Raw genomic sequence first — 13,506 nt, forward strand, 5'->3', positions numbered from 1 at the left:
AAAAAGTGATCAGTTCGGATACGCCTGCGGTCGGACGCAGGATGTCCGCCATTAACAGTTTCCGTGAAATAAAAATGTATTTTGACAAGGAAGATATACCTATTACAGTTGACGACCTCAAACACACCCCGAGATATATATCCCGTAACACATGTCTCGAACTTACTTTGGGGCTAACTCAATCTGTGTGATTATTCCATATATATTTATTTTTAGCTGTTAAGAATCGAAATACTACAAAATCGGCAATCGCAGACATTTATTACAAGCAGGCACAAACCAATGGATAGAATTGCATCGCACGCGAATGTTATCCGACGAACAGCATCACCAAATACTTACACAAGACTCGATCGTGTTGCAATTAAAATTAATAAATATTCGTACAATTTCAAAATTATCCCAATGCGTGGAATCCAGTGCTAACAAAGACATCACTAGGTTTACGGCCAACATACAAAAAGAAAAACAATTTGGGACTAAATAGGGAAAGCAATGGTTGTAAACCTATCTATGGTTATAATAATATGTAAAACGCCACCCGGGTATATACATATTTTTCTTTTTTATGCCATGACTAGCGACCCACCGCGTCTTCGCACGGGTGCAATATTAACTACTCACTATATCTATTTTGAAGCGGTGGTGGTGTAATGGTTAAGATGCCCGCCCGATTAATCGAAAGGTCCCAGGTTCGAATCCTATACTCGTGCCACATGAGTTTGTATACAAATCTGACTCATATATAGTAATTTTCATCGACAACCACTTGCTTTCGGTGAAGGATTGGTTGATTATTATTAACTTGGGTGTGAAATGGAGAAGGCAATGCCAAACCACTCCATTAATAATGCCAAGAAAGTTGTTGTGTCTGTTTCATTCCAGATAATGACCACGATCCTCGGCTATGAGGAATACGACTATGAAGAAGAGATTTCTATTTCAGATTGTCAGACAGCGGGAAGCGACTTAATTTTATACTAATGATAATGATAGTACTGTACCAGTAACTTCGTATTGATTTGCCGTGCTCTCAGACACAAGCCATTTTTATCGACACAACTTTGATTAGTGTCAACTATGTAATATGTCAAATGGTGATAAAATATTATGTAAACTACTTCTCAAACACGTTGCTACACCACTGACCTATCTACTGGCAGGAAGTGCTTGTTTATTAGTACAATGACATTTAATACAGACATCGCACGTTTAAGTACTGCCGACAGTAAATCACCTACACAAATTCATTGCAAACTCGCCCCTATTGTCGCGGTATAAAATTCGTAGTAGTAACTTAACTTGTGGTCGAAAATACCTATAATAAATGCCGTTAACCCGAAATTTAAATTATTGCTAAATAATTCCAATAATTTCCATACCTACAATACCCAGTTCATTTATGGAAAATTTTGAATTTTGTTTCGAAAATAAGTCTGTAACAATTGCCCTATGGCATTTAGTCCAACAGGTAATTTTTTAAAACGTAAAATTAATATGCACGGAACACATATATAAGACTACGATGTAATGTTCCTATATCTGTGGTAAGTAATTAAAAAAAAATTAAACGGATTCCATATAATATAATATAATAATAATAACTTTATTCACAAAAGTAAAAAGTACAATAATTGACAGAATCATTTTAGTAGTTAGATTTACAATTTATAAGTTGGACTGTGGACTCTGCACTAAGCGATGCTTGTGTCGCAGCGTCCAGAACATTTTCAATTTACATTACGATTTTTACATGTTCATCATATCATACATAATAATAAACACAATATATAACACATACATATATAATAAATACAAATATAAACTTCAATTCTATCCCTCTAAGCGTTTATGAGAAAAAGGGTCTTGACAAATAACTCTCTTTTTACAACTATCTTTTTCGTATAAACGGAAAATACTAAAATCCTTATTCACCTTTGTTATAAATAAAGATTCCGCTTTGACCTTTTCAGGTATTGTACCTCAAAAACTGCTGTCCTGTTTGCTAACTATATTTTTAACATAACGACCTTGACTAAGCAACTGTGATACTAAACCACCAGGACAAGTCAAACCAATTTAGCATTATTATAAAAATAACTGAAACCTTTCGAATGCATTAACTCGATATGAATCGATTGGCAATCGCCACAATTATCGAGTATTGTATAATCGAGAGTACGGTCATATTGTGTAAGGATTGTAACAGGGGCTTAAAACCTGTTGTTACACATTTCTGTTTAAATTAAAGATATATTCTCAAGGGTTTTAATTTTGAAATGCCAACTATAGTTATTTAAATCTAATTGAGGATATAAATGATAAGGTTTATCACTAACTAGCTGCGTCCCGGGGCTTCGCTCACATGGGAATTTCGGGATAAAAAGTGCCCTATGTGTTATTCCAGGTTATATTCTACCCCTGTACCAAGTTTCATTACAATCGGTCCAGTAGATTTTGTGTGAAAGAGTAACTAACATTATACACATATCCTCACAAACTTTCGCATTTTATAATATTACTATGACGTAATTATTAAAACAACTGCTAGACAATGAGAAAATGCTTATACTATGAAATGTCCTTCAACAAATCATTCATGCTGAAACAACTGTAATATTATAGAAAACAATTACACACAAACACATACATTTTATTATACAACAGATGATAAAATATATTGGAATGTACGCTGAACAAAATGCCCACTCTGCCCACGCCTATCTCTGATTTTCAGCCCCAATATTGTGTGGCATCAAGGACACATCAACAAATATAACAAGCGACCTGTCCCGCCTTCGCACGGGGTCCTTTGTGTATATAAACCTTCGTGAATAAATTGTCTAAATAACAGTGAAAATAGCATCAAAATCCGTTGCGTGGTTTTAAATAAGAAAGCTTAGAATCAGGTAAATAGGGCGACTATGTTTTATACTATGTATTGACAGTGATTGTAAATAATATCGCTGACAAAACATACCATAAAACCCAAATTTTTCGCATGTATCGAAACAGAATACAGCAAAATATCTTCAAAACACTCTTAATACAATCGTTCCCACGGTTGTCTGAAAAACTGTTTATCTGCGAACATAATTGTTGGTTATTGTGTCCGTCTGTCTCGATTTTTGTGCCTTTTGTTAATTGATAGAGTTATGGCATAATTTTCCATGGATATGAAATCGTTAATGGACAAAATGTGTGTTTGTTAAATATCTTCTGGTTAAATATTTTATAGCCCATTCATCTATCGACCATGCTGGTTGCCTGATGGTAAGCAAACGCTGCCATCCATAACATTGAGACACCAGCAACCCAAGTTACTGATGTGACTAAGAAAGCGAGAGGCTGTTTTCTTTACTGCCTCAGTATTAAGCTTAGTAACATCATAAGGGATATAGGCAACACTATCATTTTTGAAGTGAAAACTTCTTTAGCGGCGTGTAAACTTTTTAAACTCGCGTTTTAAACACGTGATCTGATTCAGACGGAAAATTCGTGACACATCAAAAATGCACGACGTTAATATTCAAGTTTTCACTTCTGCCAGCACTCCCATAGCATTGATACCTTTTTTTATTGATTTTATCATCAGAATTTTTCCGGCAGGAATTTTTTGTTAGTAAAAAAGGTTTATTCCCACTAGTTCTACCGAGCACGACTAGATTAGCATAAGCAGAAAAAGAGGGCAAGGAAAAAATGTACCAAAAATGTTCTAACATGGTTCTATCATATATGTTTATTTTATCTATGGTTCTAACATACTTGTAATTTTTCAAACGACACAATCGATCCAATTTAAATCACATACCGCCAATGGAGTGGGCAGCCTTGACAGATGTAACCGGAACGCTAATTTATACCGAATGGTCTCAAAATGGATATTTTTCGTAATCGCGAACATCCAAGGACGGCCGAATGGAAGTTCACCTTTAGACTTCCCACGGTGCATCCGTGATGCGCTCCGTTGCACATTTCGCGTAATGAAGCTAACCATATATGGAATACATTTGTTAAGAAAAAAAAAGCGAGTGCGTCTTGCGTAGACGGAGTTCCGTATGTTTTTAATTTTTATTTCATTCTTCTAGCTGGCATTGTGACCGAAACTTATATAATTTGGCTTAACCAACTTTTAGTTCAAGTTACTGTGCTATAATATAAGAAATTTAATTCAACATAAGCAGATTTTGAAACAACCTGATAATGTATCTGAGATAGTCAACATATATGTGTTGCATTGCATTATAAGTTTCATTTAACTATAGAACTTGAGCCTAAATAAGTGATTTTCGTTCATAATTTTCTAACAAATTCATATATCTTTGCTTTGAAACGAATTTCTTTGAGGTAAGCTGTAAATTTTTCATTAATTAATCTATTTTCAAGCGTTATATTACATAAGCTACGCCCCGTGTTCGTTTCGAGGTTATATTCTACTTTTGTACCAAATTTCATAACAATCCGTCTAGTAGATTTTGCATGAAAGAATAACAAACATTATCACGACAATCTTCGCAAAACTTTCGCATATATAGGTATAGGTAAGATAGTATTAGTAAGATTTAGGTATTAGTAATAGGTATTAGTAAGATTTACAGCGTTTAAGTTTAATTAATATTCTATAGCTTTTGAAAAATTACAATATAAAATTTTACATGCAAAATTGCCTATTATTAAGATATAATTTCAGAAATAATTTGACAAAAAATTTAATTCGTTCACTAGAGAACCCCGCTAAAACGATGTTCATTCGCAACTGCGTACGGAACCCTAAGCCGTCAGTAGTGAGGTTCCCCGTGTTCGCAGCAGGTCGGGGGTCGCCTGTCGCAAGCCTGGTTCCCACGCGAACACCCGGAAAGCCAGTTGAAGGCTTTCGAGCTTAAAAGCTTGATTTATGTTAAACTTTATTTGCACTAATAAATGAAGTTTTGTTGCCTATAAAAATATACTCATTTTAATACTACACTAAATGAAATATTTCGTTTAGACCTTCATTGAGGAACATAAAGAAGAATATAAGTATCATTATTATCTAAGTTTGGTGGTGATCAGTCCTCTCATACCAGGAATTTTCGTCGAACTGGACTCTATATAACTATATAGAGAGGAATATTATTATAATATATTATAGTCAACCGCATGTAAATTCTTTTTTTGCGTGTCGATGCCAAATATAGATACGCTCTATTGATTGGCTAAATATTTTCTTGTCAGATACGAGCCGCTTCGATGTCTTCATCAGAAGCATATCGTTCCCAGACTAGCATAGACGATAACTAAAAATATATACTTCCCTAAATAAATAATATAATATAATAATAGCCCACACTACATGGTAACTAATATATTCAACCATATCCCAGACAATCTAAAAAATATATAACGTAACCGTCACTTTTTAATAAATATTTAAAATCGTTTCTCGTTACTCCATACTTATATTATTACCTGTCTGAATTTTTTTACGACAAATGTGAAATGCTTTGATTTCTCCACCGATTAATGCAATCTGATGTATAATTAAATTAAATTAAATTAATAAATAAAACAGGCATCTTGTTGCCCTCCATGATTGCTGTGACTTGTGCTGCATGTAACCAACCTATATAACTTGTGACTTGCAATAAAATCTGAATCGAAAAATTAATTCGATTAATATATTATTTGTATATCACACAAAACTAATTTGACATGTTTTATCACGCACATAATTCGCACTTTCGTTCATAAATAACGCACATAACATTGTTTTCAGACACGCAATCAGAATTGTCTTGGCATTTCCTTCAATTTTAGGAAATACCGCGAAATTATACACGAACGATAAGAAAACACAATTTGTCCGTGACTAAACAAACAACATATTTTTATTATATAATTATAACTTGATTCAATAATTTTTGATATTAGTGAATTTTTGTAAATATTATATTTATTTAGTTTTTGTTTATATGTATATTTACTACATCATAATATAGTTTTAAAAAAATTAATTTGTAAATCAGTTAATAAAATATTGAAACCTTGAAAACGATAAAACTGACTATTATTTTTAAAAACACTTTAAGTTACAGTCTAGTAATTAATCATAATTTATCGTAATAACAGTTAAGTATATTTGGACACAAAAACAACTAATTGTATAAACAAAGCCGCCTTCCACGTCACGCCCACGTAGCTGCGCTCCGCGGCTTTGCTCCCTTGAGAATTTCGGGATAAAAAGTACCTATTCTATTATTTCAGGTTATATTCTACCCGTGTACCAAATTTCATAACAATCCGTCCAATAGATTTTGCGTGAAAGAGTAACAAACGTACACACATACATCCTCATAAACTTTCGAATTTATAACATTAGTAGGATTACATGCGTGATATTGCAGCCTTACGAAGCCAGGACGGGTCGCAAGTAAAGAAAACAAAGACAAAAATTTTAAACAGTTTTAAGGTTTAAGGGTAACCTATGGTTGTAAGTGGCGTAAAAACAGCGCCAATTAAAAAAGGCATTATTAAAAAAAGCCTCGACATCTCGAACAAGTCTGAAAGTAAGAGTGCTTTCACGATTCAAGGTCGCCGGCCGCCGCGCTGGTGTGACTTATGATAAACTTGCTGCGCCCCGGGGCTTAGCTTCCGTGGGAATTTCGGGATGAAAAAGTACCTGTGTTATTCTAGGTTATATTCTACCCGTGTTAAAAATTTCACAACAATCTGTCCAGTTGATTTTGCGTGAAAAAGTAACAAACATACACACACACACATACATCCTCATAAACTTTCATGATTACATTTATGCACCGGTTATATTTTATAGTTTCTTGAGAAATACTAAGTATAATAATTTGAAAAAGTGCCTGTTCTTTCTTTTCGAGTGTGTCATTGCTAACACTGGTGTCAGATTTAATCCAAGTCGCCTAAAGACGTCTCACATTACTTTATAACTACCTACCGACATCTAGTAACAATTGCCTGTGAATATCTGAATATCGCTCTTAAACCTCAATACTTTAAACGATAATTATCACAAGTAAATGAGAAAAATTGAAATCTCAGAAGAAAAGAAATCATCGCGTCAAATATATCGAAGGTTTTTTTTATTAACATTAATATGAAAATACTAATGTACTAGCAACCGACAGCATAGCCTATGTTTTAATCTATCGCTGTACTAAACGTCACTAGAATCGGTCCAGTAATGACTACACTATTACAACAGACTCGCGGGGCTTCGCTTCTGTTGGTGCATTAAAATTAAAAGTACCCCATATCACTAAAGATAATAAATTTGCTTCCTACTGATGCAATAAACTACACACAAACTTGCAAGTAAACACTTCCTCTTTTTAATAATGAACGAATAATATATCCCATATTCATATGTCAACTTTTATTTTATTTTTTTAATAGATAAATATATATTAGGACAAATCACACAGATTGAGCTAGCACTAAAGTAAGTTCGACACTTGTATTATGTGATACTAACTCAATGGTACTATATTTTATAACAAATATAAATATAGATAAACATCCAAGATCCGGGTCAATCAGAAAAAGATCATTTTCCATCATGACCTGACCGGGGATCGGATCCGGGACTTCTCGGTTCCACTTTACCACTGCTCCACCGAGGTCGCCAATATAACCTGGAATAACACATAGGGTACTTTTTATCCTGAACTTCCCACGGGAGCGAAGCCACGTGGTGCAGCTAGTATTTAATAAATCAATTTTAAACAATATACAAGTAGTTACCAACTGATTTTCTAGTATTCAGAGCAAAGTCGCTGCTCTCACGTTTTCACTTTCGTTTCACATTCGATGGACTCACATTATCAATAAGGCTTCGGTTTTCCGCCACGTATAAATAATTCATCTTGCTACAATAATTTGAATAATATCTAAAGCAAAACTTGCTAAATTCTCTATAGTCGTATTCCTTATGGCTGAGGGTCGTGGCCATTACGTGAAATGAAACACACACAACAACTTTCTTAGCACTATTAAAGGAGTGTTTTACCATTTTCTTCTCAATTTTACACATTTTTTTAGTTAATAAGCAAACAGTGTTCAGGTTTCCACACGATGCTTTCCTTCACTGGAAGCAAGTGATGGTCTCTGTAAACTGCTATACATGAGTCAGATTGGTACACTGATATACACTTATCAGATTCGAACATGACACCTTTCGATCACAGGCGGATCACAGTCTTAACCACTGGAAAATTAACATTCGAAAATAAAATCACCAAATCGGTTCACCTGTTTTCGAGTTATGTTCACAGATAGTCTATTTTAATAGATTATATAATGTGCAAATTACATCACTTATGTAAGTTAATTTAGAATGATTAATTAGGTAGTTATATAGTTAATTAATTAAACAACTACTACCATATAAGAATTACTTCCTACTGTTCACTTGAACTATAAAACTTTTTAGTTCTAATTACATCCACAAATCCATAAATTATTACGACATGTGTTCGAATTCCAATCTTTTGTTCAACTTAGGATCCTAACAAATATAATATAAATGCGAAAGTAGGTTTGTTTGTTTGTTTGTTACCTCTTTATGCTTTATCTACTCAATGTTCTTGAAAGTTTACATACATGTTTGAAGTATGGAACCGCCCCGGCTTCGCTCGGGTAAAACCAAAATAAAATGTAGCCTATGTTACTTCTGAAGGTTACGTCCAACTCTGAGCCAAATTTCATCAAAAACCGCTCAGGAGATTTCCAGTTTATCATTACAAACAAAAATACAACTCTTTTATCTTTATAATATTTGTTAGGATAACGTTACTTTAATTCACACATTGTGCGTTCAACTTAACTTGATGTTAACTTGGTTTTTTTCATACCAAGCAGGCATATGATATGCGGGCCACCTGATGGTAAGTAGTCACCACAGCCTATCAACGTCTGCAACGTCAAAAATGTCACACGCGCGTTGCCAACCTTGTGGCATAGGATCTTTAGCCACAGTACCCTGTAATCACACCGCGTCTCTCGCCCTTCAAACCGGAACACAACAATGCGAGCTGCTGTTTGACGGCTGAAATTGATTAGATTAGAACCAATGCTGTTTGCTCAAATATTAGCATTATATAATAGCTTTAATCTCAAAATTCCCACAGGTGTGATGCCAGGACACAGCTAGTTGTAATATAGGTTTAATAACGTTTTCTCTTTCTAGTTTTCACTTTTGACGGAGGCGCGCGGATTATCAATAAGGCTTCGACGTTCCGTTATACATAATACTATATTGCATAAGCTATGTTACATTTTGCCTTTCGAAGAAGTTGCGAGGGTAATTTTTTGGGGCGTTTTTGCCCGAAGGACTTGTTTGAAACTAAGTACAATTTGAAAGATTCATTGACAAATTCTTGGAGAAAAAAATCGCACATAAATATTCCTAGGTGAGCGAGACAAGCGGCAAGTCAGCGCAACGCGAAATTTGAATAGATTGAGATTCTGGATCTATGTAATCCCTAATCGTAATATTATAAATTCGAAAGTAAGTTTATTTGTATGTGTATCCACTCAACCAATATTCTTGAAATTTTACATACATGTAGTTTGAAGTATGTAGAAGGATATAAGGTACCTTTCATCCCAGAAAAAAAACTGTTCCCGTGGGAAATTAACGCGGGCGAAGCCGAGAGGAAAGGCTTGTTATTGTATATATTGTATAACTTTCGTCAAAAATTTATGTCGTACATATAAAGATAAAACTTCTGTCCTATATACATACTATACAATATAATTAAACTTCATTAAATTGAGGACGTTAGTTTTGGCGATAAAGCCTGAAAAGGCTGTAGGTTTCCCATGTATCGGAGGTTAATGACCCGGACAGACTATTGTCCTTTCTAGAACCAGCAGTTGCAACTTGCATCTATCGTGGATTGCTTAACGTCGAATGCAAAATACGATACTGATTAGTTGTTTCTTTTTTATTTAGTTTAAATTTTATGATTACTGGCAGTTTAGTCAAAAGACGAAAGTGTAATAGAACAATATATTTAGAAATAAAAATAATTTAAGTAAGTAGTTGACACATTTTGTCACTGGCAGCTGAGGTAGAAGAAAAGTAATTCATTTGGATTTCTTTTATCTTGATATATTTTATGATATTGGTTGTTTTTTCTTTTTAGTCGAAAAGTCGTTATTATTTTAAAAGGGAAGGATGTATGCATTTATAAATGCATTAGTAGCAATAAATTATTTTATTTATCGTTAAACAAACAGTAACTGTAACGTAAAAATAATAAATAAACAAGATAATTAAGATTTCACGTGCGGATTTTTCATATTTGAGTAATTAATTTTTAATCTAGTTATTAATTTAATTAGAATTCCTGTTATTATTGTATTTGTTAATAATTAATGATAACATAATATTATACAGCGTTCCGATCCAAACACTCTCATAAAAGATATAAATCACAACACAATAAGGATTTCCCATAAAATCCTTCTAAACATTAAAAAAAATACTGAATACTGAAAAAAAAACGTTATCACTTAAAACCTTTGAAAATCCGCATACAAAAACATAGGTCTGTGGTTTAGAACCACCAAAACATCCTTTTTCCAACTAAAATATTATGTCCAACAGTGGGACTGCACACTATAACACTGCACTTTTCGTCCTGGCGTTCTAAAACCACATTCCTATGCCACGCTTTGACACTTACGTATATTTTGGCGGCCATTTTTAAAACACTGTCACTCGCGGGGCATGCGCATGCGCGGTAAGGCTGCGCGGCGAATGGCTGCCCCGACGTTGGCGCCAACTTTATAACCTCCCCCCCAAACTTATAATCTATTAATTAAAGTTTTCACTGGACTTGGATTGATCGGGATAGCTTCCAGTGAGCTTCGTGCTTGATTATCCTAATTTAAAAGCTGTTAACACTGTGACTTGAAAGCTGAGCCAGGTGAGCATATTATCAACACCATAAATAGTTCTACAGAGTACCAAAGAAAATTAAAAACAATTATTATTTCATAAAATTTTAAAAATATATATGTGATGTACTCGAATCTTTTATATACAATCCTTCGATGGGATAAGTCCGCCATTGCATATTTATATGTGCACGTACTTTTAAACGTGTTTGTGCAATAATAGCTTATTATTAATAATAAGCAACGTCTACTGAATTTGTAACAATAAGTCTTCAATGTTTCGATCTCTGCCCTGAAAAAAGTTTTTAGATTACTTACAGACCTGTGGGAATTGACTGATAGGTAACATTGCTTCTAGGTAACATTCATTCTATTACCTTATCTTTTTCTCCCGGTTCTTCCTATTTACAGCGTCCTCGGAGGCTATAGTCTCACTACATTTTCTTCTTCACTTCGCACATGTGTTTTGCATCCTTAGTTTTCAGAAGCGCATAAATCCTCATTCGCTTGATATGGTCATATCAAGCGAGCGTTTTTGATTCACCATACCATAAATATTATAAATACGAAAGTAGAATATAACCTGGAATAACACAAACTGACTTTTTATCCCGAAAATTCCACGGGAGCGAAGCCCCGGGACGCAGATTACGTTCGTAGTTACTTTCAGAGTAACTATAACGAGTGTAACCAATTTGATTCGGCTTATTATTTTTTTTTAATTCCTAGAAGAGAATTACTGAACTGTTAATTCCATTGTAGATTGAACGATAGCATGTCACATCAATCAATGTTTAAATTATTATTATTGAATTGTTAGATCACCGATCGATTTGGCATGAAACCAGATTTTAAAAAAATTGAATGATAAATTAATTTTTACTTTTAAGACGCATGCCATTTTGGGCACCTAAAAATATCATCTAAAATGACTCCTGTCTAAGGTTTCACATACGACACCTATGAATATTTTTGTTAGGAAAATATTTTTCATAATATATATTTCCTAATTAAAATTCGATCATTTATTCAGAAATTAGACCTTCACGGATACTTTTTCACGTCATATTTTATATTATAATTAATGTAATATCTCAAATAGCTACAAACTACTTCCGTGCCATTTTATTCTGTGCCCAAAGTGGAACATCTAGTTTAAATATCCGACTAGATTAAACGTCTTTTGTGTTTCAATTTACGATTGTTATCATTCGTTTCGTGTTAAAGTATAACATTCGAAACACTCTTTATGCGAATCAATCAATTACGTAAGCGGTCAACACAATACATTTCAGTCATTTCCTGTGCTAAATGTAATATTGTAACCGTTATATTCAGCTGTGTAATCTGTCAGCATGTCATAATTATATCATGATAGATAATAAATAATATACCTAAACCTTTCTCAGGAAATAGACTATCTATTGGTGAAAACGGCATGAAATCTGTGCAGTGGTTTTTGAGTTTACCGCGAGCAGTCTTTTCATCAGTCGCTAATTTTACATCACCACTTCTTCTAATGATTTTTTTCTCCTCTTCACACGTATATCAGTATCCTGCAGATTAATATTCCTGCATATTCTACTTGATGTAATCAAGCCATCAGTATTCAGACAAAATTAATCAAATCACAAATCGGAGGTTGATGACTTACGAGAATAGATAGAAATGAAAGTACTGAGGTCCCGGGTTCGAACCCCGGTCGGGTCATGATGGAAAATGATATTTTTCTGATTGGTCCGGGTCTTGGATGTTTATCCATATATGTATTTGTTATAAAATATAGTATCATTGAGTTAGTATCCCATGACACAAATTTAGAACTTACTTTGGGGCTAGCACAATCTGTGTGATTTGTCTTAAATATTTATTTATTTATTTATTTATTTAATAGTACTTTCAATGGTTACAGCGAGATCTTAAATTATTTTCCAGCGGGAACCTCGGCTATATATAAAATACATATTCGTGCAGCGTTATATTAGTACCAAGGTGCCTTAAAAATGCCTTGGCTTTATTCAAAAGTTATAATTGTTTAAAAAGCAAGGAGTCTGCAAAACTTTTATCAAGCCCGCGGGAACTTTGTTTTGATGCCTTCAGCCCAGACAATCATATTTATTATAAGGATTTTAATAGTCGCCCCGTGCCGGCTTCGCGCGGATTAAACCTTAATACATTAAACACCTAAACCTTTGTCAAGTACCACACTATTTATTAAAAAAATCCGCATCAAAATCCGTTCTGTAGTTTTAAAGATCTAAGCTTACATAGGGACAGACAGTGAAAAGCGACTTTGTATTATAATACTATGTAAGTAGTGATTCTTAAACACTGGACCAAGGTTTATTTTTAACTAAACATAATTTTAAGAACAAGGTATTTACTTATTTTTAAAGCGCTGGTATTCAAATGGTTAAGACCGGACGGTCTTAACCATTTGAATACCAGCGCTTGTTAATGAAAGGTCCCAAGTTCGTATCCTACTCGTGCCACACGAGTTTCTTTCCCACATGAGATTCTCCCGCGTAATATTCCTACGGGAACAGTTACTTTTCCGGGCTGAATATACCCAATGTCCTTCTCAATATTTCA

At 34.0% G+C, this 13,506-nt stretch overlaps 1 protein-coding gene across 1 annotated transcript in view; it reads right to left on the reverse strand.

The window, feature by feature from the left end:
• The window catches only part of LOC128676618 (uncharacterized), a 49,771-nt gene extending 38,973 nt beyond the window's left edge, over positions 1–10,798 (reverse strand). Inside the window, exon 1 of the mRNA XM_053756817.1 lies at positions 10,701–10,798. Coding sequence (XP_053612792.1) covers positions 10,701–10,718 — 18 coding nt within the window. The 5' untranslated portion in view covers positions 10,719–10,798. The remainder of the gene's footprint in view (positions 1–10,700) is intronic.
• Between the last annotated feature and the right edge of the window lie 2,708 nt (positions 10,799–13,506).

The sequence above is a fragment of the Plodia interpunctella genome, chromosome 16, assembly GCF_027563975.2.
Source record: "Plodia interpunctella isolate USDA-ARS_2022_Savannah chromosome 16, ilPloInte3.2, whole genome shotgun sequence".
NCBI classification, from domain to species: domain Eukaryota; kingdom Metazoa; phylum Arthropoda; class Insecta; order Lepidoptera; family Pyralidae; genus Plodia; species Plodia interpunctella.